The sequence below is a fragment of the Phoenix dactylifera genome, chromosome 8, assembly GCF_009389715.1.
Source record: "Phoenix dactylifera cultivar Barhee BC4 chromosome 8, palm_55x_up_171113_PBpolish2nd_filt_p, whole genome shotgun sequence".
Classification (NCBI taxonomy): Eukaryota; Viridiplantae; Streptophyta; class Magnoliopsida; order Arecales; family Arecaceae; genus Phoenix; species Phoenix dactylifera.
In genome coordinates, this window is record NC_052399.1 from 5,541,453 (window position 1) to 5,563,844 (window position 22,392).

At 35.4% G+C, this 22,392-nt stretch overlaps 1 protein-coding gene across 1 annotated transcript; it reads left to right on the top strand.

Moving 5' to 3' along the window:
• The first annotated feature begins 5,890 nt into the window (after positions 1 to 5,890).
• On the top strand, positions 5,891 to 20,194 carry LOC103723275 (delta(7)-sterol-C5(6)-desaturase-like). Its single transcript, XM_008814153.4, has 3 exons — positions 5,891 to 6,266; positions 16,254 to 16,559; positions 19,633 to 20,194. Exons 1-3 carry the CDS (start codon positions 6,044 to 6,046, stop codon positions 19,923 to 19,925), a joined length of 822 nt encoding a protein of 273 aa, XP_008812375.2. The 5' UTR covers positions 5,891 to 6,043; the 3' UTR covers positions 19,926 to 20,194.
• The last annotated feature ends 2,198 nt before the right edge of the window (positions 20,195 to 22,392 follow it).

Here is a 22,392-nt window from a genome sequence, read left to right on the forward strand (position 1 = left end):
TATAAAATTCGTGGATTGGGTCAGTACAAAATGTTGAGATAGACCTATATTCATAAATAGTTTTGGAGTGGATCGAATTCTATAAAAAAAAAAAATCAGTTTGTAATTCTATAATCTTGCTGGTTGTTCAAATAGGCTCCAACTATAACGATCGGAAATTTCTATAAGCTTAGCAGGGTTACTTACTTGCTACCATCCCTTAGAGGCAGGAGTTAGTGATTTTGAGACACGAAGATTTTCTGTTTTACTGTTTGTTTTGAGAAAAGTAAACGAAGAAGTTGTCACCAGTTAGTTATATTTCTTTTAAAGGTGATGCAAGCGTTAAGTCATGTTAACAACTTGAGAAAACACATTCTACGGCTGGAAAAAATTTCCCAAATAATAATGAGTGGAACCACTAGGCTGAAGCCTTGTTTTGCAGATGATCAACTCTAACTTATCAAAAGACATAATTGCCATTGAAGGAAATCATGTGATGAATAATCTGAAAGCAAGAAGATTGAGATAATTGTTACCTTAATGCAGGAAACAAGGGTGCTTCCTAAAAAAAATAAAAATACATGTAAATATGAAGAGAACCATAGGAAATCACCGGGATACCTTTTTTAAGTAGTTCTCGCTGATTTCATGTAGTATAGCAAAATAGTTTTCTGAAGATCCAAAATGAGAACTTTTAGTATAAATGTTTTCTCATTTGGGTTTTTCTCTTTGCCTCGAAAATAATGGAGTCGCTGAGTTCGCGGGATGGGAAGGGAAAAGTGTGATCAACGAAAAAATGGAGAATGCCTCGTATCTGGTTGGAGTTTTCAAAAAAGAAAGATGAGAAAATAACTTTTTTCTAGGAACAACATTTCCACATTTTATGAGAAAGAAAAATCCATACAAGATATGGAAAAATTCAACTTTCATTTCCATCTGCTAAAAATTGGGGCATGTTTTTTTCAAAAGTGCCATTTAGTTTTTAGATTGAATGGGATAAGACATTTTTCTTCATTAAAGGTATAACATATATTTTACATAACTTTTTTAGGGAGTAGATGTTTAATCAAATTTAAGCCACTCTGAAATTTGCTATTTTCTTACGGTCAACCAAAGATGCCAAAACTACTTTTCCATACATCATATACTTTATCATCAACTTTCCAAAAAAAAACATCCTATTCAGAAAAAAATTTCCTAAGAAGCAGATAGCATAGATAGCAGACAGTGGCAAATATTAACCGCATGTTTCTCTCCCTAATTATTTTCTTATAACAAAATTTATTTTACTACACTGTAAATTGTATTAGTTTATTTCTTTAATTTCAATTTGGCTAGGCTGATCTAAGCTCGTTCGAAATTGAAACTCTAGGCGTGGAGTAGCATGCTCTTTGCATGGTTAAATTAATGCTAGAGCCAGCGTGAGCAATTCCAACCAGACTCAAAGCCAACCCAGTTTCTAGCTTGGGGCTTTGGGATTGATTCCCAAGGCCCGTTTTGCTCGACTTGGCCCACGCCACTGCAAGGGAGAAGTCCACTGCAAAAGTGATTACTGTTGAAATGCCTATTACCTTCTGGTGAAACCCACTAAAAGAATGTACCAAAGAAAACAAAAGCAAGTGTACCGAGAGGCCTGTCAACAGGACAGTAGACTGGGTAGTCTCTTATGTGGCTAACTATTCTGAAGAGACCTCTGGCTGGGGGAGGAGGACTTATCCGGAGGACTCCGAGATTTATTATCTTTTAATTTTTTTGGATATATTCGTACCCAAAGTATGATATATCTGCTTTAGCAAAAAAAAAAAAAGAAAAAAAAAGAAAAAAAAAAAAGAAGAAGAACAAAAAATTTGGCCTATCAACGTGGCTGAGACAACTAACTATGTTCTTTCTGCAAAGGTGGATCAGCTTCTCCTAATTTTGCCCCTTAATGTGATTCGCATAGCATTTTCAAGTTGGACTTATGCACATCTATCATGCACATACAAGATACTAGTGATTAGGGGAGGAAAATTTTGTATAAAAGCCAACAATGTGCTTGGTGCCATGCACAGTTTAGGATTGAAAGAATTATTTTTGTTTGCTTTCTCCTTTTATCAAAATTTCACATAAAATTCTGTTTTTGTGAAACGACGAACCCCAGTTTTTAAAACATCAAGAGTTGAGGAATAATCATATATATTATTTATATATTCATAATTTGATGAAAAAGTACAGTTCTGTAATAGAATTTGTTTAATATTCTTTATAATAATTTAGACTTATGACAAATCCATCCTCGAGCCTAGGAACTCGTTCAATTAGAATTTCATGCTCCAAAATTTTGCATTTGATTGACCAAAGAGGCGATTTGAATGGATAAAGCTTGTCTTCTGCATTAAAATAATAAATTGGATCTTTCAAAAGACAGTTACTACTTACTAGATAGTTTTTTAAGAAAAATTTTGAGTTTGTTCATAACATGACCACTGACCACTGCATATAATTAGTGTCCAATATACCTGATGTGCTTCTCCGGTTTCTTTATCTTAGATTAATAGCTGAATATACTTTTCCTCTTGTTACGACTTAGTATCCAACCATTTACTGGCAAAAATTAATTGAATAAGCAAGAAGTTAGCAAATTAACTTGTGCAATGCAAATTAGTTAAATAAATTGGATCAAATTTCCTCCATCATAATAATTAAATGATGGAATCGTTTTGAACTTAATTTAACAAATTTAGATTTCATAAACAAAACTAATACATAAAAATGTCCTCTTATTGTTAGACATATAACTCTCTTATTTAAATTTAGAAATATCCTCATCTGTCATAAGTGCAAGAATTATTTATTTTGCTCTTTGTAGAGTAGAAAAGTATTTTTATCTCAATAGTTAACGACTTTCCTATCCAACCATCAAAAGTTGCCTATCTCAATTTTTATTACAATATTCATTCACAATTGAAAAGAGAACTTTGGCATGATGAATTATCTAAATTTCACATCCTTTATCGAACCAAGTAAAGCAATATGGTTACAAATAATGCTCCATTTAAGCTTTATCTACCATCTCCTTTGACTCAAGATTCTCATAGTTACTAGTATCAAAAATATTGCGCACTTTTTTTCTTGAGAAGCATCATATATGAAATAACCTATTTTGCAACCACTCCTTTGTAAAAAGGATGAAAGAATCCTTATTAGCTGACAGCTTCAACAAAGTTGTCATGATAATCACCATGATATTATCACTATGTTGAGCATAATCATGATTTTCAGACGGAATATTTGATCTTCGAAGACAACATTATGTGGGACTTGCAGGCATATATAGAAATTCATTATCACATCCATGACTTCAAATAAGACAGGAGCATGAGAGGGCATGCAGAACTGGCTATAAGAGTTATTCCACTTTGCCATCATAGTAGATCTAAATCATGATATGATGCTGAAATTTTCTTCTTATAAGAGTAGTTCCACTTTATTCTCATGCTATATATCCATCTTAAACTTGTTTTGATGCTTGCATAACCTTTGCAAAAAAAATTATCTTGCTTTAGCATAGCTATTACTTAAAAGGCATTGGCCAAGGTCTAATATATTGCAACTGAACAATTTTTAAATATTGATGTGCAATCCCATGATGTGATGGCAAACAAGTTTGGTTTTGGATTCAACAAGTTCTACTCTTATTTTCATTAGATAAAGTTTGCAAGATATATAAACTAGAAGGATTTTTTTTTTTTTAAAAAAAGGTGAAAACCTTCATTTCTAGAATAAATATATGAAATATATTGAAACCTATAATAGTGGATTAATTGCCAACATCTATTAAATGTTTTTTATCAAGATTTTAAGTTTCAGGGACACTCTAAAACCTATCCATATGGAGGAAAAAAAAAGGGATGAAGAAAGAAAGAAATAAAAGAAGAAAAAGAGAAAAAATAAAAGGAAAGAAAAGTAGACGGAATGAAAGAAGGAAAGAGAGAAGAAAAAAAAAAAAGAAAAAAAGGGGGAAGAATGGAAAGAGAGAAAGAAAAAGGAAGGAAAGAAATGGAAAGATAAGAAAAAAAAAAAAGAAAGAAGAGGACGAAAGAAGAAAAAAAATTTGAAGAAGACATAGAATTAAAGAAATAGAAAAAGTAGAAAAAAACAAAAGGAAGCGAAAAAAAAAAAAAAAAAAAGAGGGAGAGAGACAGATGGTATGGTTCCGTGACGTGACGGACGCGAGAACAAACTAGCCGGCGTGGGCAGCGCGGTCTCGTGATATGGGGGAGGAGGAACCACGTGGCACGATATCCAGCCCCAGAAATGGGTATACCTTTTTTTTTTTTTTTTTTTTTTTTTTGCTAAACCAAATGGGTATACTTCGAAACACAAGCCAACGCCAAACGCGTTGAATTTTTTATAATTAAAAGGAAGCGTTATCTTTATAAATGCGGACGCAATCGGTGGAGGCGCAGCACATAGTTTTCGGGGGTGGCTGTGACCTCCCGCCTCCTGGTCCAGAACGAGGTTGTCACCACCAATCAGCTTCACCGTTTTATGAACTTAAGTAGGGCCCACTCCTGGGAAGCACACGTGGCATGCGGTGAGAGGGCAAGCACCATTTTGTCGTGTCGAGGTAGTGGTACCTGATTCACACTCATGAGACCAGACGGCATGACTGCTGCTTGCCGTCCGCAATTACCTTTCCACGGTGACGCACGCAGGTGGCTGCTGCTGGCCGCTTGAAGATGCGCGCCCTCGGGAAAATCGACGGTTCAAGGTCGTTATACTATCGCTCCCCACGTGCGAGTCCGGATGCCAGCAATCAATATATATTATAAAATAATAGGACTTCATTAAATCAAATATCTTTACTGTTTCATACATAGTTGGATCCTGTCGTTTGGCTGCCCCAAAAATCTTAGTTGTCCTGCGGAGCGAGAAAGAATTGGAAAGCACACCACCGTCCATTTGGTGCTCTATGTTCTGGTCCCCTGGTGCTGCTGTAAAGGGGAAGCTGCTTATGAGAGGTCCGTTTTGGCCAGATAATACCCCTCTTGCCAAAGCTCAAATGGTCTTTTGAGACTTCGACCATGAACCAGTCGAGGCCAGCAGACTCAGTCGGATTTGCAAAAACATGTGCAAACTCCAGCTTGACTTGGCAAGAGATGTCTTGAGTTTATTTGCTAGAAAACAAATTGGATTTGAAAATGGTAGCTCCTGTGCTTGAAAGTTGAGGGTAAATATTGTGCTCCTGTAATAAGCAAAATGGTAGTTCCTGTGCTTAGCTCAATTCCTTGATTACTAGGTTTAAAGTTCGGAGTCTGAAATTTGAGGCTTGTTTGGTATTACTTTTGTTTTCTGTTTTTTTTTAATAATAGAAAAAAAAGGCTAGAATGATCAACAATATGTATGACGGAATTTTTTTTTTCTAAATTATTTGTAAAGCTCTTATATCTATTGCTAGTAAAATCTTATTATTTTTAAAATAGTAAAAACAAAAACAAGTAGTAGCACATAGTTTTTTTAATTACTATCTTTAATTTCAATCTCCATGTTCTTAGATTTCTCCATTTCATTAACATCATTTACTAATATAATAGAGAAGACATGCTTCATTGGGCTAAAGTAAAATGGATAAGCCATCACAACAACTTTATTAGCTGTTACCATATAAAACAATCAAAAACAATAAAAGTTAATAGCATCACCGATAGATAAAATTATCTTTCCAAAAAAAAAAAAATTGAATTTTAAAAACTTAACAAATTTTTATTTTTTAAAATATTTAAACAAAAAATAATGAAATATACATATATTTATCCAAAAAATAACATTGCCAAGTAATCATGACAGATATAATGCCATCAAGCGTAATAATGGCAAGTTTTAAAAAACTTGGGGGACCCGCACCCGGAGGTTTAAGATCACCCCACCCCTACCCCAGAAACCCCGAGAGCGGTGTTCCGAGATCCTCGTCGGATAGGTCCGACCCCTGTGGTCCACTCCGCCGCTCTCTGGACGCCACTCCTTCGTCTATACATCCAAGATCGAGATCCCGACACCGCCAGTGGTCGAGCTGGTTGCCGGCATGGAGGGCGCCGATTACCTGCACCAGTTCGTGGAGGAGACTGACTGGTACAATGGAATTGTTCTCGACGCCTTCATACCGGGCGGTGCCTGGAAGCGCCTCCCCCGCCCTCTGCAGTCGTGGCTCCGCAACTACATCGGCGGCACCCTCCTCTACTTCGTCTCCGGCTTCATCTGGTGTTTCTATATCTACTACTGGAAGCGCAACGTCTACCTTCCCAAAGGTCTTCTTTTTCTCTCTTCTCTCCATCGTCTTCCCTTTGTCTAATATTTCAATCCCTACCGTTTTCTTGATGTTTCTTGTGAGATCTTTGGTGAAGATGCTCTCCGTAGTTTGCTTTAGATTGGTGTCTTTTTTTGTCACGCTTGATCGTTTGGAGGATGTCGGGTGTGGATCGGCACCGTGATCTTCTCTTTCATTGGAAAGAAACGCGAAAATTTCTGTCCATGTTATTCTTTTTCTTGATTAATCCTTTTGTTTTTCTTTAAATGGGAACGGGTGATTTACCTGAATATGGGAGTACTGGATGTATCATTGCACCTATTAATAGTGCTTTTTTAAAAAAAAAGATTGAGGATATTGAGTTTTCTTGTCTTTCAGTCGGTTCCTAATCTTGACATGGGCCCTTTTATGTTTCTAACGTTGGGACAGGCGGTGGCTAAACCTGATTTTGGCTTAATGTGGACTTAGATACGGAATGAATGCTTTGATTGGCCAAAATTTCTATCCACGCGACTGAAATTGCTGTATGGATGACCGTTGAAGGTTATTATGCAGCGAAATCGGGGTTGATGTGTTATCTATAGCTTGATTTTTGATAATTAAACATGCTGTCTCATATTGTCTGTGTGTGAGTTTTAGAACAAATTAGGGACTGTTAGTAGCTGCGTTATGTTCATATATTTATTTGACTGATAAGTAGATGTCAAGTAACCGGCCAACCATCCAGAGGTAGTGCTTAGTAGCTGTGTGAGAATAAAACCTTGTGCGCGCTATGACAGGTGAAAATCTGACCAAATACGGGAATGAGGTTGGGATCAAACCCAGGTCTCTTGCATCAAAATGAGAGACTTTATGGATGCAGCCAATTGGCACCCTCAGGGCCTGGATTTCAACATCATGCCTTTTCCAAGCTAATCTATTGAATGATCCTGTGGATATCGTTGATAGGGCAGGATCGACGTGAGAACATCATCATGATTGAATTCTTGCTCTTAATTAGGAAGTTAAGATTGTGAAGAACTTTAATTTTGATGATTTCACTGGTAGCCAAATCATTATGTTCTTACCTAATAGTTGGCTCCCTACTTGTAACTGTTAACAACCAATTAATCGCATGCATCATGGAATTTTAGTAATTTCCAAGGGGACTGATGCTTTCGAAGTTGGTATACAAATTTGCTCGATTAAAGTATTGCCTGACCAAAAAATTGTCACATTGAATATTTCTTTATAAGGGTCACCGAACTTGTTTGCTTTCTTAGAAGTCTAGAAGAGTCACCAACTCCCTCTGTTGGTTGTGTCTGCATAGAAGTACTATAAGGGTGATAATTTAGTGTGGGTGATCCTGATCCATAAGTAAGTTCGCCTTTAGTTTTTCGTAGTATTTCCCACTTCTTTTTCTGATAAATTTTTCTAGTTACAGAAAGCATGACTGATTTCAGCTGCCACTGATGATGGTAGAAATATTAAGGCCTTCACTCAGGATTCTGATCTCATTAGTTTAGTTTAGTTCTACGACGACTTTCCAAAATATAGATGAGTTGAAGTTTTCGAATCGTTATTGGTGCAGGGAAACAGATATGCAATCAGAAGGACAAGAAAAGTTTTATTTCTAATCTATCTAACATTATACATATTTATTTTCAGTGGACACAGAGGTCTGAATTATGCGATCAATTTCTGTTTGAAGCATTCTTGCCTTTTCTCCCTGACCTCTTGCTTATGTGATTAAATACTGTTGTTGCTGCTGTCATTGTTCACATCATTGATAACATAGTATGAGAAGTGTTCAGTATTAAACAGCGAGATTGATCATTGTATAGATTGCTGGCTATGACCAAGTAGAAGTTTGAGTTTGCCATAATTGTGATCTATTAGATATGTCTTAATTTCATTTCGTTAATTGTTTTTTATGATTACTCATCACCTATTTATTGAATTTGCATTATAGAACAATATTGATGTGGTGTTCATCAATGCTCTGGGATAATTTTTCAACATTCAGTCACATTTTTCTCTAAGTCATTGACTTGTATGTTCAATGTGTTATTTTTTTTTTTGATTTACGCACCCTTCTGTGATCTTCTTGGGATAAATGGGTAATATGGAAGCTTAGCATAATCTCAATACTATTCTCCAATTTGTATATAACTTGACTTAACACCTTGATGGAATCTTATAATACTGATCTTCAAGAAAGTGGTTATTTATATTGAGTGTATCTGTCAAAATGTTTGCATGAGGCAAATTTCCCAATGTACATAAATTATGTAATACTGGTATTTAGCATGTGCTAAGAACATGCCTTGAGAAGAGTTGAGTCAAAAGAAAGAGTAGAACTAATTTAGGGCGAACTGTTAAAGCCTCTACCCTACGATAGAGAGTTTGCTCTCTGGGAACAGGTGTTTAAAGAAAGAAAACTCACATCGCTTTCCAAAAAAAGATGTTTAGAAAAAAGAAAGACACAGTGGACCTAGGAAGTTTTGGAGTCATAGGCTCTGGAGTTTATCTAAGATGAAACATGTGAGTCCAGTAGCAATGTGAAATCTTTGGTTTCTTTAGTCAAAATCTTGAATAAAAAAAAAATAAACAGTAGAATATGGAACCAGGGAAGTCCAAATAAGAGTGGAGTAGAACTCTAGGATGGAGACGCATCCCATGTTTCCCATTGTATGGTAGTGTAGACAAGTGCAAACTTGGGGATCCAAAATAGATGGAGAATTGTTTACTTCCTCTCTCTTCTGTCTCAACCATAAATCTTAAGGCTGTGTTTGGACATCAAATAGCTAGCCAGGGTTTAGATAGATTTAACCATTGGTAAGTGCCCCCAAATCTACTAATCACCTGTTAAAGTTACTTGATGTTTGACTAACATTCCCATGGTTAATGGGATAAGTTATGAACAAAGTGAAAATGTAAAAAGAGAGAAGAGAAAGCTTTGGTGGTTAACTTGATTACACCTTCTCCAATGAAGTAATGTTAACTGGATTAAGTGGCTCTTAGATGAGTTGGCCAAATAACTTTAACCCTCACTTTTTAGAGCGTTTGGCTAGTTAGATTGATAACCTGCCCTTAACCAGTAGACAACCGGCAACCAAACACAACCTTGGTTGCTTTGGAGAATTTTCCCCACGTGTATGAGTTATGTATTATAGCAGAAGTACAATATGGGCATCTACAATAAATGGAGACATATTATTCTGCGTTTCAGTTTTGTTCTCATGTTGGTTCTTTTAGATCGTAAAACTTTAGTCTCTTTATGTATATCTTTTTGTTAGTGTTGCATGGACACGGTCACAAGAATTGGATTCAAACACATGTCCAAGTGTTTGACTCGGCAAATGGAGAAAAAAGAGATACAAGGATGCACAGAAAAATAGTTTTAGCTAAAATATATATTTAAATATCATATAAAAGAAAATATTATAGATATTATTTGTTAACTTTTTCCAAATATAGATGATTCTCATCCAAACTTTTAAATTAGCTTAAGGATTTTTGGGAAAATGATAATTTGTAAAATTATTTTAAAATGTACATTCTTCACCAAACTCTAAAAAAGAACAAAAACTCACTTTAAGCATTATTGTGGTGGATCAAACTAATTGTTGGAGTCAACTCTCAACCAGTTTCTAGAAATTGGAATTAAACTTTTATAAGTGTCCATACTCCATGGATGTAGGAGTTGGAAGTGAGTGTCCAAGTAACACAGTTTTTTGTGTGCACATGTGCCTGTTAACTTATGGTTGCTTGTGTAATGTGCACGCATGGTGTGTGTGCATATCTCTTTTTCACAATCAGATAAGAGTTAATTTTTCAATTACTTTCCTCTGTTAATTTTCTTATTATTCATTATGTATCCTCTTAATATGTTTTTAATCTCGTGTTAACTGCACATTCTTTTTGATCCTTGATAGAATTCATTTTATATCACATTTCTCATTTTTCATCTTTTCCCAGCTCATTTTACAACCTTTCATCACTTGTAGGTGTATGCTGATAGAGGTTGAAATTCCATGTATAATTTCAGTATATACCAAATTTTAGCATTATGTAAGCTATTGTCTAATTACCTAAAGGTTTGTAGAGAGTCTCTTTCTAAATCTTCATAAGCAACCAGTAACACCTTGAATAGTCTGTCTGTCTGTCATGTGTTGAGTTGTAACAGATTTTTGAGGCTCAATTTGTGAATCTGGCAAGGCTCTTCACATTACTAAGAATCTGCTTAAGTCCCTATTATCTGCAAAGAGATTTTTACATGTTTGCCATAATATTCTTTAAAGGTCCACATAGATGGGTTCCATATAACGAAAGTAATATTATGTGCCACTCATTGCTCTCTCCTCCTCCTCCTCCTCCTCCCCCCCTTCTCTCTCTCTCTCTTTGCGTGTGTGAGCACATGCATGTCTCTCTTTTGCATTTGCTTTTTTAAATGGTATGCAGATGCCCTCCCTCTTTTATTCCTTCTGCCAAAATTTACATAATTCCATTTATGACATACTATTTGAAGAGTATTTTTGTTGCATCTGATGTAAAATGTCACATGACTAGCTTCTTAAACAAGGAAACATTTTAAAATGTGGCATAGGAAAAATTATTTGCAACTTTTGTCCTTATGTCAATTGAGAGAACATAATTGGACGATACAAATATATCAAAAAGGCTTATTGATGCTTGCCTCACCTCACACCTCAAGGAAGTCTCTTAAAACAATGCTTTTAGTCTTGATGCTTATAATGTGATGCCTGAAGCATATTTGCGCCTTATATGACACCTTTTACAAAAGGGCATGCAAGGTAGGTTCTTAGTTATTTTCACAGCAAATGCGTGATCCAGTCATTTCTGCATGGTCTTCTTTATGGAGATAAATTCCATATTCCATCTGGTTGTTGTCCACTCGATATTTTCAGGGGCATAAGAATAAGATAGTAGTGAAACAAAACAATTTACTTTTCAATACAGTTGCTTTAAGATCTTAGCACACATGGGCTATTCAATGTAAGATACTATTAATTTTCCAAATAAAAAGACTTATATTACTTATATTGTGTCAACTCCTGCAGATTCTTATTCCACATCTCATACCTATGCTTTTTATTACACTGATCCCACTAGTTTTTGGCCAACTAAATTAGTTTTAAACTAAGATAATGGTCTTATCATGGTCAAATAGCAAACAACCCCCTACATGCAACATGTAGCACAGAATAGATGATCATTTGTGTCCATTAGGTAGCAAACCTTGTAAAATAACTAATGGTAAAGGATTGTCATTGAGAGAAATTACTCTAGGGAAAGGGTTAATCTCATCATTATAGACACTTTGTATCTGGTAACAGGATATTATATAGGAAGGAGTGCTGCCTATGAAACAATAAAAATCTATTATAGGCCTAAGCATTCCAGTTATGATAGACACAAGCTAGGCCATGGGTTTACTTGGAGTCTCGACAGAGGTCTTTATTTGAGTCCTTTATAAGTCTGCATAAATTGGGACTCCATGGATTGATAACTGAAAAAGGCTAACTATAGGTTATTTCCTTTTATTTTATGACAATCTAGAAAGCATCTTGGTGATATTTGCCAACTCATACCACTACACATTCAGGATATAACCCATGGTTATAATGGTTCAGAAGGAATGTTCTAGATCTTTTAAGGATCCTGTACTGCTTTGACAAATTTTGGAACCTTTCCCTCTGATTGTATCTGTAGACATGTTACCAAGAGGCAAACTAGTTGCATCTCTATTAACAAGTGGATATACTTTTATGTATTTTAGTTTGAAACCTTATTGACCATGTTATGCTCCTATTTTTTGGATTTACTGATGTATATTATGTGAACATTATGTATCCATGTCAGACATGTTTAAACATAAAACTGCCCCTTGAACTTTGAAATACTTTTAGCCATATCCTTCCCCATAAGCTCTGTATTTTCCAGGAAAATTCAAACATTGACTTAGTATTTGCTTGACAGATGCAACACTTGTAGACATGTGTACTTATTAATTTGAATTCAAGAATTCTGAGACTCTTTATTATAGATAAGTGCAACAATTTGTTGCATGGGATTGCTGTGTAAATAGCAGCGTCCTAGAACTTAGGGATAGCTGAATCCTATGCTTAAATCCTAAATTACACCAATATTTGGGTTGCATCCTGTTGCCAAAGTTCATACAAGCAAATTCAACACTCTTAAGGCCATCATGCACTGTAATTTGTAATATTGCTAGCTAGTTTGCTAAGCAAACATGACATTTTTCATACTTAGTTCAAAAAAATCGGTAACTTTCTATCCTCTTTGTAAAATTATATTCATGTCTACAAAAACTAATTCGTCGCCACCAGGAGAATAAACTACTCCAATGTACTTGTGGAACTGCTAGAGCTAATCATTAAATTCGTCTACACCTTGTTAGCATATTAATCTGTGGCTTCAAGCATATCTAAGGGGTACACCAAAGAACTCCTGCATTTCATATCACAACTAGTTGGTTCCATATTTTTGACTTGCATTAGCTGCTGAACTTCTCCATGCTGCTGAATAATGTCTTTAACTTTGAATTCAGCGCATAAATGTAGATGGATTTTTCAATCACAGGGGCAACACAAAAAGGAAGAATCAGACATTTGTAGAATTGTTATTTAAAATTTAAATTTCATTAAATTTTCACAAACATGTTGATCTTTGAAATTACAAGTTCTTTTTGGGACTTCTATGATTAAACACATGTAAACAGAATTTTAGCCATTGAATAGGATAATCTGCTCACACCATATCCTATGTTAGGTTGTAATATACTTTCTGAAGAAAAAGGAGAGTTCCAACACAAACAAACAAAAATAAATAATATTTGCTACTTTAATATGCTGAAAATATGCACATAATTGATTATGTGTGATTAAATCAGATTATCCGTGTGCTTAACTTAAGCTTGCAAGCCGGTCAAAATCTCTCTCATAACACATGGAGACACATGGGTCTTTTCCACCACTCCAGTCTCGTCTACCATCATCATACGTTCTTCATTTACTTCATCTCATTTTTAGATGCAAGAGTAATCTGATTATCTTGAACTATCTCTTCTTTTTTGGTATAATTTAACATTTTTGGTTTGCTAGCTCTTTCCAACTCTTTTATTGATGTGTTGATCTGTGTAATGACAAGCTTATATGCTTTAGAACTTCAACCGGATGGACAGTATAGTAAGCTGAGCGATTATACTTTCAAGATCATTTTGCACTAATTCGGCTTTGATTTGCTACATTTGTAACCAAAAGAATTTGCCCATTTTTGGCTTCAGTGGGTTACATCATAAAATTTAAGAAAAGAAAAATATCTTTGGAAATAAGCTATATCTTTAATAGAGAAAATGCTATGCATGTTTCAACTTAGAATGCCCAAACTGGTGCATCGTTTTCTTTTTTCTCATGTTATATCGGGAAACATTGTCCAGTGCCAAGTTATAAAGACACTTTTCACCTGGCAACTTGAGCTTCTCAATTATCTCTGGAGCCACCTATATTTTATTAAGCTACTGTCTATTATCTGAATTATTCTATGAAATTTTGGACTTTTTGTGAGATATTCTTGATTTCTTGCTTCGCAAATGATTCTTCAAATTCTTACCAAAAATGAACTACTTGAGAATAATTCAGTGACTAAAGGATTGCATAATTTATTCATTTCCAAGACTGTTTTTTAGAGTCTCATGGATTACAAATTAGTAATGCAATCTCTTGTTGGTGATAGTGTCCTTTTTGCTATTTTTATTATTCTTTTTTATTTTTTAAATCAATATATGTGTAAGTATATCGAAATCTTATTCATTCTATCTTCCTAGTTTTAATCCAAAATTTTCCTGAACTCTTGCTAAATTCTCGGCATTCCTTGTGCATTCTAATTCTTGCCCCGAGCCAAATTGTTCTTATGTGCCCAGCCAAACTCAGACTTCTTACAATAATTTCTTGTTAATAATTTCTTGTTAAGGTAATAAGAACTCCTAATGGAATTAAAACATTTAAAGTTTATGGTCTCTGCATGCTTGGATGAAAAGTTAGCTTTTTGTAGAATTCCTGCTCTTATGACATGATGTGCTTTATCATGTCATGTTGGCTATTTTAGGGTTAGACTGCTTTTGAGACATTGTATATGTAGTGATTTTTCCTGCAATATTTATAGTGCTCATTATTATCCATATTTCTCCATAATGAGTCTAAGCAATTTGCATCTCCACCTTAGATGAAAAATTTTCTAACATTGCTGGGTTTACTTGATATTAGAGGAGAAGCAAAAAATTCACCAGGGTTGTACTAAGCAACTAACTGGAACTGATCATTTCGTACATTCTATAACTAGAATTTTTGGTATTATTTAATTTGTTTCATCCAAATTTTTTTGTCATAGCTTATTTTATTCTAATTTGTGATTTATTATGTAATATCTATGAAACACTTGAATGTTAGTATTCATGACTTCCCATGTGGTCATGAAGAATATGCTCCATCACTCTCATTCCTTGCAAACTTTTCATCATGGGAGCATGCCCCTAGAAGTTTACATCATCTGATTTTAGGCCAGGCCTTTTTTGTGATCCTTCACAATTTTTTATTAGAAGAGGTGTTAGAAGAGCTAAACCAATTGCTCCTATTAACTCATTCAGTACATCATTGAATTCCATATCCCCAAGATTTTGGACCTGCCACTTTGATGTGGCTTGTACAACGTGATATCTGACCCATTTCTTTTTTACATTCTCAAAGGTTGGACGGGACCAAATAATGAGTACCTTTGATTGAAGAGGATTGATGTCTACTAGTTGTAGTTTGTATTACTTTTGACGCCTCTTCAGTCTGCAGTTACCCTGCATAATGATCTGACAGATCTAATCCATTTAAATCAGTTCAGGAATACATACCTTTTAAAAGATAAAAAGGAATCTGTGAAACCAGACTTAATATTTCTCTCCAATCTTCAGTTAGGTAATGCCTGGGATTTCTTGGGAAGAATGATACAGCCCACTTGATTGTGTCTTTATTGCTGCTTCTTTCCCCCTTTGATAATTTGTTGAAGCCTTATATCATTCTGGCATTAGAATATTTTTATCACTCCCAACTTATTCAATGAGAACTGAAAAAAATAATATATCACCACCAAGAAATGTTGAACCGGCCTGTACCGGCCGGTTCAGCTCGTATCGAACCGGCACCGGCGCCGACCGGTCCGGTTCGGCCATAGAAAACGGACCGGTGCGAACCAGGATCGAGTCCGATTTGATCTGTGGCTAATGCCACTGCCTATGACTGTGGCATTTTAATACACAGCGCGCTGCGTGACGCGTTTTTTTGCTGGTTCGGACCGGTTCGAACCGGTACCAGTGCTGACCGGTACCGGTTCGGTGATTCTTGATCACCACTATGCTATGACAATCCGAATGTTTTTGTATTAACTGCAAAATGCTGCTTATTCTTATCTTTGGCCTGCCATTTGGATAGATGACTAAGGAAATCATGGTCGCCACCCTTATGTGTTTTAACCAGGTTATTGACCAAAGCTTTCGTCTTTAAGAAGTAATACTCCTTGAAGTGACACATTGGAAAACCACTGAGTGATCTACAGTTTTTAATCAAGTAGTGACTTTGTAGCTGTAATGATTTAAATCCTTGGTATTATTCTTTATCTGATGTTGCAGTTTGCCTTTAACGTTTTCACTAGAGTTGTCATTTATGTGACCTTGCTTTTACCTGAATATTGAAAATAATCTGAAATGATAAATTTTTATCCTTTCTTCTGATAAATGCTTCTACTTCCTAATGTCAGTATGTGGGTGACCTTATGTGATTTTGGTTGAAAATAGTCATTCTTTTTGGAATTTCAACCTATTCTCAATAATTTTAAGCATACCAAAGTAATAACTTTTTGTATCTCGTAATGCATTACTGCAATTTCTGGGGTCTTATTGCAAATTTTTTTCTTGGTGCAGATGCTGTGCCTTCAAACAAAGCCATGCTTTTGCAAATAATAGTTGCAATGAAGGCTATGCCTTGGTATTGTGCTCTTCCAACACTTTCAGAATACATGGTTGAAAGAGGATGGACCAGATGTTTCTCTAGTATAACCGAAGTTGGTTGGCCAACCTACATTGCTTATGTGACAATATATTTGGTCTTTGCGGAGTTTGGAATTTACTGGATGCATAGAGAGTTGCATGACATAAAGCCATTATACAAATATCTTCATGCTACACATCATATCTACAACAAGCAGAATACACTGTCCCCATTTGCTGGTAAGTTTACATTATCTGTAGACTTGAATTATCTTAACCAGTTTCCTGGAAAGTTAGGATTATGTGATTATCTGTATTTCGAACTTACTGTTTTGTGTAGTTTGCATTATCATTGTCAGCAGAATTGATGATAAAGATAATGCAAACTACACAAAACAATATTATCATTCTGCAGTTCAAATTATCATTGTGCAGCTTGATGCGAACTACACAAAACCAGTTAAGCTGCATTTTAGTTTTCTATTACATTTGCAGCTTAACTGTTGGGTATCACCAATTAAAAGAATAAGTATATTCTACATATAGCAAATATCCTCTGAAATATGCAGGCTATTCTGGTATAAGCAAATTGATTAATTTGCTCATGCATGTACACACGTGCGCGCGCGCACACAACAGGATGTAGGATGTCTAAATACCCTTTTGACTCTGTAAAATAATCCCCTGTAGTATTCACATGAAGGGAAATTAGCAAGATAATTCCTTGCAAATAAGTAATTCAGAATGAACCTGTACTGAGGTAAAGGTAAAAGGTAGAGGCGACTTATTAATTAATGAGAACTATCAGTAATGCCTTGAGCACTCAGCTAGGCATATATCTAGAAGCAGGAAGCTGGAAACAGTGGATACACACAGCTTCACATTGCATCCAAAAGGGTATGCACATTATCTTGTTTGATATTCAAGTGCATATCTGGATCTGTGATGGATATATTAGTGCTTCTGAATCTATAGCTAGAGTAGATAGGTAGGTAGTCTTACCGGCTGTCACATTATCTAATTGCGAAGGTATACTTCTGAGAGTTCCACTTTTATCTTATTTTGTAGGTAAAAAAGAAAAACTCTAGACCTTATTTATCAAAGATATCTAAATTGGAACTTAAATGAGATGGTGATTAAAGCCCAACAGCCTTTATGTTGTCTTTTCATATTCCTGAAGTACCATGGATTCTTATCAGCAACTCTGTTGGGTATTACTAGCACAACTGAGTAACTATGATGGTGGAATCTAATGTTAGTGTCTTTTCTATCAGAGTATGTGAGTTTAAATTTCTGAGTAACATGCATGGATGTTGTTTCCAGAGCTGAAAAGTAATATGCTGTCCAATAAAAGTTATTCTGTAAGTTTGAGAAGATTACATCAATAGTAATTAGAGAATTGTAATGTGAGAACTGTGGATTCTCGCGAAGTTTTTTTGGGGGGGGCTAGTGCCAAGAGGTTGTAGGCCTAATCCTTGTTTAGGCAAGCGGCTTTTTCTTATCAAGCTTTAATGCCTTAATTTTTGGGAAACGAGCATGCATAAGGATTTATAATACATTTATTTGCACAATTTCTGTGTCTCTGTTTGGGCATATTTCAAGCACTTAACAATCTTATAGTAGGTGAGGTTTGGTAGATGTGTTGTTACAGTTTGAAAAGATGAACGGAGAGTTGACAAATTCGTGACTCAACTGTTTTGGCTATGTGAAGACATCAGTTGTTAATGGTGGGGGGTGATGATACATCTTCCTTTTGCTGGTATAGAAAATTGATGAGGAGTTAAAATTAAATGATCACTAAATCAGTTGTTTTTAAACATTTAAAGCTGTGTATTCCCATCAAATTGGTGAATATCAGGTGACAACATATCATGATATTTGTGATATTTATTACCTAAGTTGTGGTTTCTCTGATTGGCAGAAACATTAAGAAACAATGTACTTAGAAGATTTGGATATAAGAGGCAAATGAATGTTTAAAAAATTGAAATGCTTACGTATGCTATAGTGTCATTATTTAATAGTGTTATTATTGTTTATTGTGTTTAAGATTAAAGCATATCATATTGCATAGTATTTCTTCAATAGAAGTTAATAATTACAAATTATCAAATCATGCAAGAACCTTCATGATTCAATTCACAGATCAGTTTCTCCTTGAATATTAACTATTATTTTGAGATTCTCTCAAAAAACTACTATTTTGAGGCTCAATTGTAAGAAATCAAATCAAATCAAATCAATGTTTAGTTGAATGAGCATACACTATAGCATTATAAGAACCTTCATGATTCAATTCAAGAAATAGTTTCTCCTTGAACGTTGACTGTTATTTTGAGGATTCTCTCAAAAAGAACTATTATTTTGAGGCTTAATTATAAGAAATCATGTTTAGTTGAATGAATGTACATTATGGCACTACTTGGGATAATGAGCTAAGTAAATCTAACCTGGAAATGAAAGCTAACTTTAATGATGCTCTCATTGTCTCAAATGTCACAAAATGTAATACTGTATCATAAAGTTTAGCACATTCATATGCTTGCATGCATTATTCCTTGAAGTATAAGTTTGAGTTATGTGAAAGTGAAACCAATTGCAGATATATCGTATTAAGGTCCTTTGTACCATCTTTTTTATCAGGACATGCTTAAATATGATAAACATGCGTAAATTCTAATTTTCTTGGGATATGTCGAAGTCAAGCCATTCTTATTTTATGCAACTAGCAAGCAGAGGGACCAATAATCTTACTGAATGTTGAAGCTTAATATATGAATAAGGTGTTAGAATGTATGCCTCCTAAAAGATTGGAGTGCTGATTGTAATTAATGCATGCCCTGGTTAAAGTTCGAGCAAAATGGATGTCCATATGATAAAAGAACCATTTTTCTCACTGTTTTGAGATTTGTCCTATGGAAAAACCTGCTCCTCAAATTGGGTTGTTATATTGTCAAGGTGCGCAAATATAGTTTGGCGATATCTTTATCTTTTATGATTTTCTCATCAATAGTATTGTGCCTACTTATTCTTAGATAATTTTTTTTAAACAGTTTAAGCAAAAGGATACCAGCTTATGGCTCAATCAGTATGAAATTTGGCATGGTTAACCCTACTACTTAATTTCTGTTGCCCGGTTAGATGGTATTTGAATGGTTTGAGAATGCCCATGTGATGCCTCTCGTCCCCGATTAATAATGATCTTTGAGCTATATTTCGTTCGATAATATCATTTGACATCGTATGGCCGAACTTTCTTCTATTGTTGAAGATTTGAAAAAAAAAAGTTGCAATGAATTTTTCTTTTTCACAGGACTGGCATTCCATCCATTGGATGGAATACTGCAGGCGTTGCCACATGTGATAGCCCTCTTCCTTGTCCCGACCCATTTTATGACTCACGTACTTCTCCTGTTTTGTGAGGCTTTGTGGACAGCAAACATTCATGACTGCATCCATGGCAAGGTGTGGCCTGTCATGGGTGCTGGCTACCACACAATCCACCACACCACCTACCGCCACAACTATGGTCATTACACTATATGGATGGACTGGATGTTTGGAAGTCTTCGTGACCCCGAGGAAGACCCCAAGAAGGTGGAGTAATGCAGGTCCAGTGTGCCTTTTGTAGCCCTTCTTATGATCTGAGAGGCCAGTTAGACCTGCTGAGTCCTCATGTCTATTGGTCTGAGTCTCTTTGATGGATATATGATGCATCTGTTGTTGATGTTGTATAATTTACTCAGGAACTTTTTTTAACATGCTGTGAAAAGATCGATGGAAGTGCAGACTAATGTGAAAACTTCAATAAGGTTATGGATGAACGGCAGACCAAGGATGCACCATTTTCTGTCTGCTGTATTTTTTTGGGCATAGAGACTGTGTGTATCATGTGGTAGCTGTATTTTTTTTTTTTTTTTTCTGGTTTGATCTCCTAATCTTAACTGATAGAGTTTGTAGCAAACGGATCAGTATCAGTCCAGGAACCAGCAGTCGATCCAGCAGTAGAGCTTTTCTTAAACGAAGGTGTTTCAACACTTGGAAGAGTTTATCCTCTCGAGGTCAGGGGATCTTGGACAGTTCTAATCGGCAAAAATGGATTGCATGGATGTTTTTATTGCTTGGATTCTGCTGTAGAATAGTAGCCTAACTTGCCTGCTTTTAAATTGCTATGTGTTTGGCCCCAAGTCATAGGATGGGGCCGGCCAAAATTGAGTCGAGTCGGATTCTCGAAGAAGCATCAAGACTTGAGCAAAAGAAGTGGATTTGGCTTTCTTTAGTTAGACCTTTTTTGTTGGTTTCCGATATCATTATATTTGGGTCTTAGTTTAATGTGTGACTGATGATTAGCAAATGAATCAGACCGTCCATCTTAGATTGGTTGCTTCACATGAGGCTACTGACACAGATGGTCAAGTGGCTTGGTGATTGTGAAAATTTTAGACAATGACATCCCATAAAAAAGTTTTGACGCTAGCTACCATCTCACCTCTCTCAGCAGTTCGTAGCACCTTCAGTGTAATATGACTGCTGTCACTTGGGTTGGCCACATGAGCTCTGAAAACTGTGTTGTTGGGAGACAAGTTTGGGACCGCTCCATGGGTAACTTGCCTTCTCCTTGCTTGGTGGTCTCGTGAAGTTACATAGCAATTTCTGTAGCTACAAGTCATGCCTTGGTCTTAATAATCCCCATGGGTGGTCATGCTTTTGTCGAATTGTCTCTGCTACCTGACTTCTAGGTAATTTAAGGCATCAGTATCTCTTGATTTTTCAACAGATTTTTGGAAACTATATTAATAAGAGCTCAGACGCTTTAGTCGAGTCCCTACATAGTGATGGATTCTCCTCTGCTGTAGTGGAGAGGTTTATGGTAATATTAAAGTATCATAATTTATTATTTCTTTATTCATTTTGTAAAAAGAGATAAACCATCAATAGTTTTATACAAAATAAAGTTAATCGGCATCTTACTTTTAGTAAAAAATGGTGTTCTATGAGAAAATGATGTTTCTTGTTTTATTTGGATTTAAAGTTTATGAAATTTGATGGTTAAGTTTTTTCAGAAGGCTTTTTACTGCTAAAATGATATTATTTTCAAAGTGAAAAAAAATTACAAGAGATTTCTTGGAGTCTAAATGAAAGTTTACGTGCAACAAGTGGTTTTTTATCTAATTTTGATACATATTTTCTTGATATAGTAGAGGAAATTTTAGTCACATATGGGTTTAAAGTATTTTGACAACAAAAAGCCAAGGGTACATTGGAGGAGAAAGACGAATTAGAATCATCCAACCAACGAGAAAATCCTAAACACTCTTTGTTTTTTTTTAAAAAAATAAAGTATAGATAAAATATCTCATTTGCCTAACAAATATTAATTATTTCAATTATCTAAACCTTATACTAACCCCATCTAATTTTTTTGCAGACTTTCTATATATAGCCTGCAATGCGCAAAGCATGCATTGTTGTGACAACCGAATCTGCATGTTTATTTTTTGAAGGCAGTAATGCAATATTGGTATTCTTTCTCACAAACTCACTACATCTGTATGCAAATAAGAAGTCATTACAAATCCAACCAAATGTGGGTCATGTGCAAGTTCTTTAAACAACCATTCTAGCACTTACTGCTAATCAATTGAAGGCTCATTGGATATACATCCCTGATTGGCCAGAGTAACTCAACACGTATAGTGTGTACAATGATGGCCTAAAGCAATGGCGTTACTTATATTATTATTGACGACTTAAAATCAAGTCTGCCCGACTTGCATTCAATCTTATAGTCTCGGTGGAAACCGACGGGTAGGTATAATTCATAGGAATCAAATCCACATAGATAGCATATTACTTAAAGTTGCTTGTGTTTATAATAAAGGTTATGCTACTCCTCCCTCCCAAGTCCACACGCGGAAAGACAGTAGTACTATAAGATCTATTTGGTAGGCTCGCCTGACAACGAAATCTTATAACCACCCATTAATGATAACGATTTCTCCACCATGTACGTAGAAAACAGAGACTAGGACGCGTAAATGAGTGAATCCTGTGCATTAGATCATATGATGAA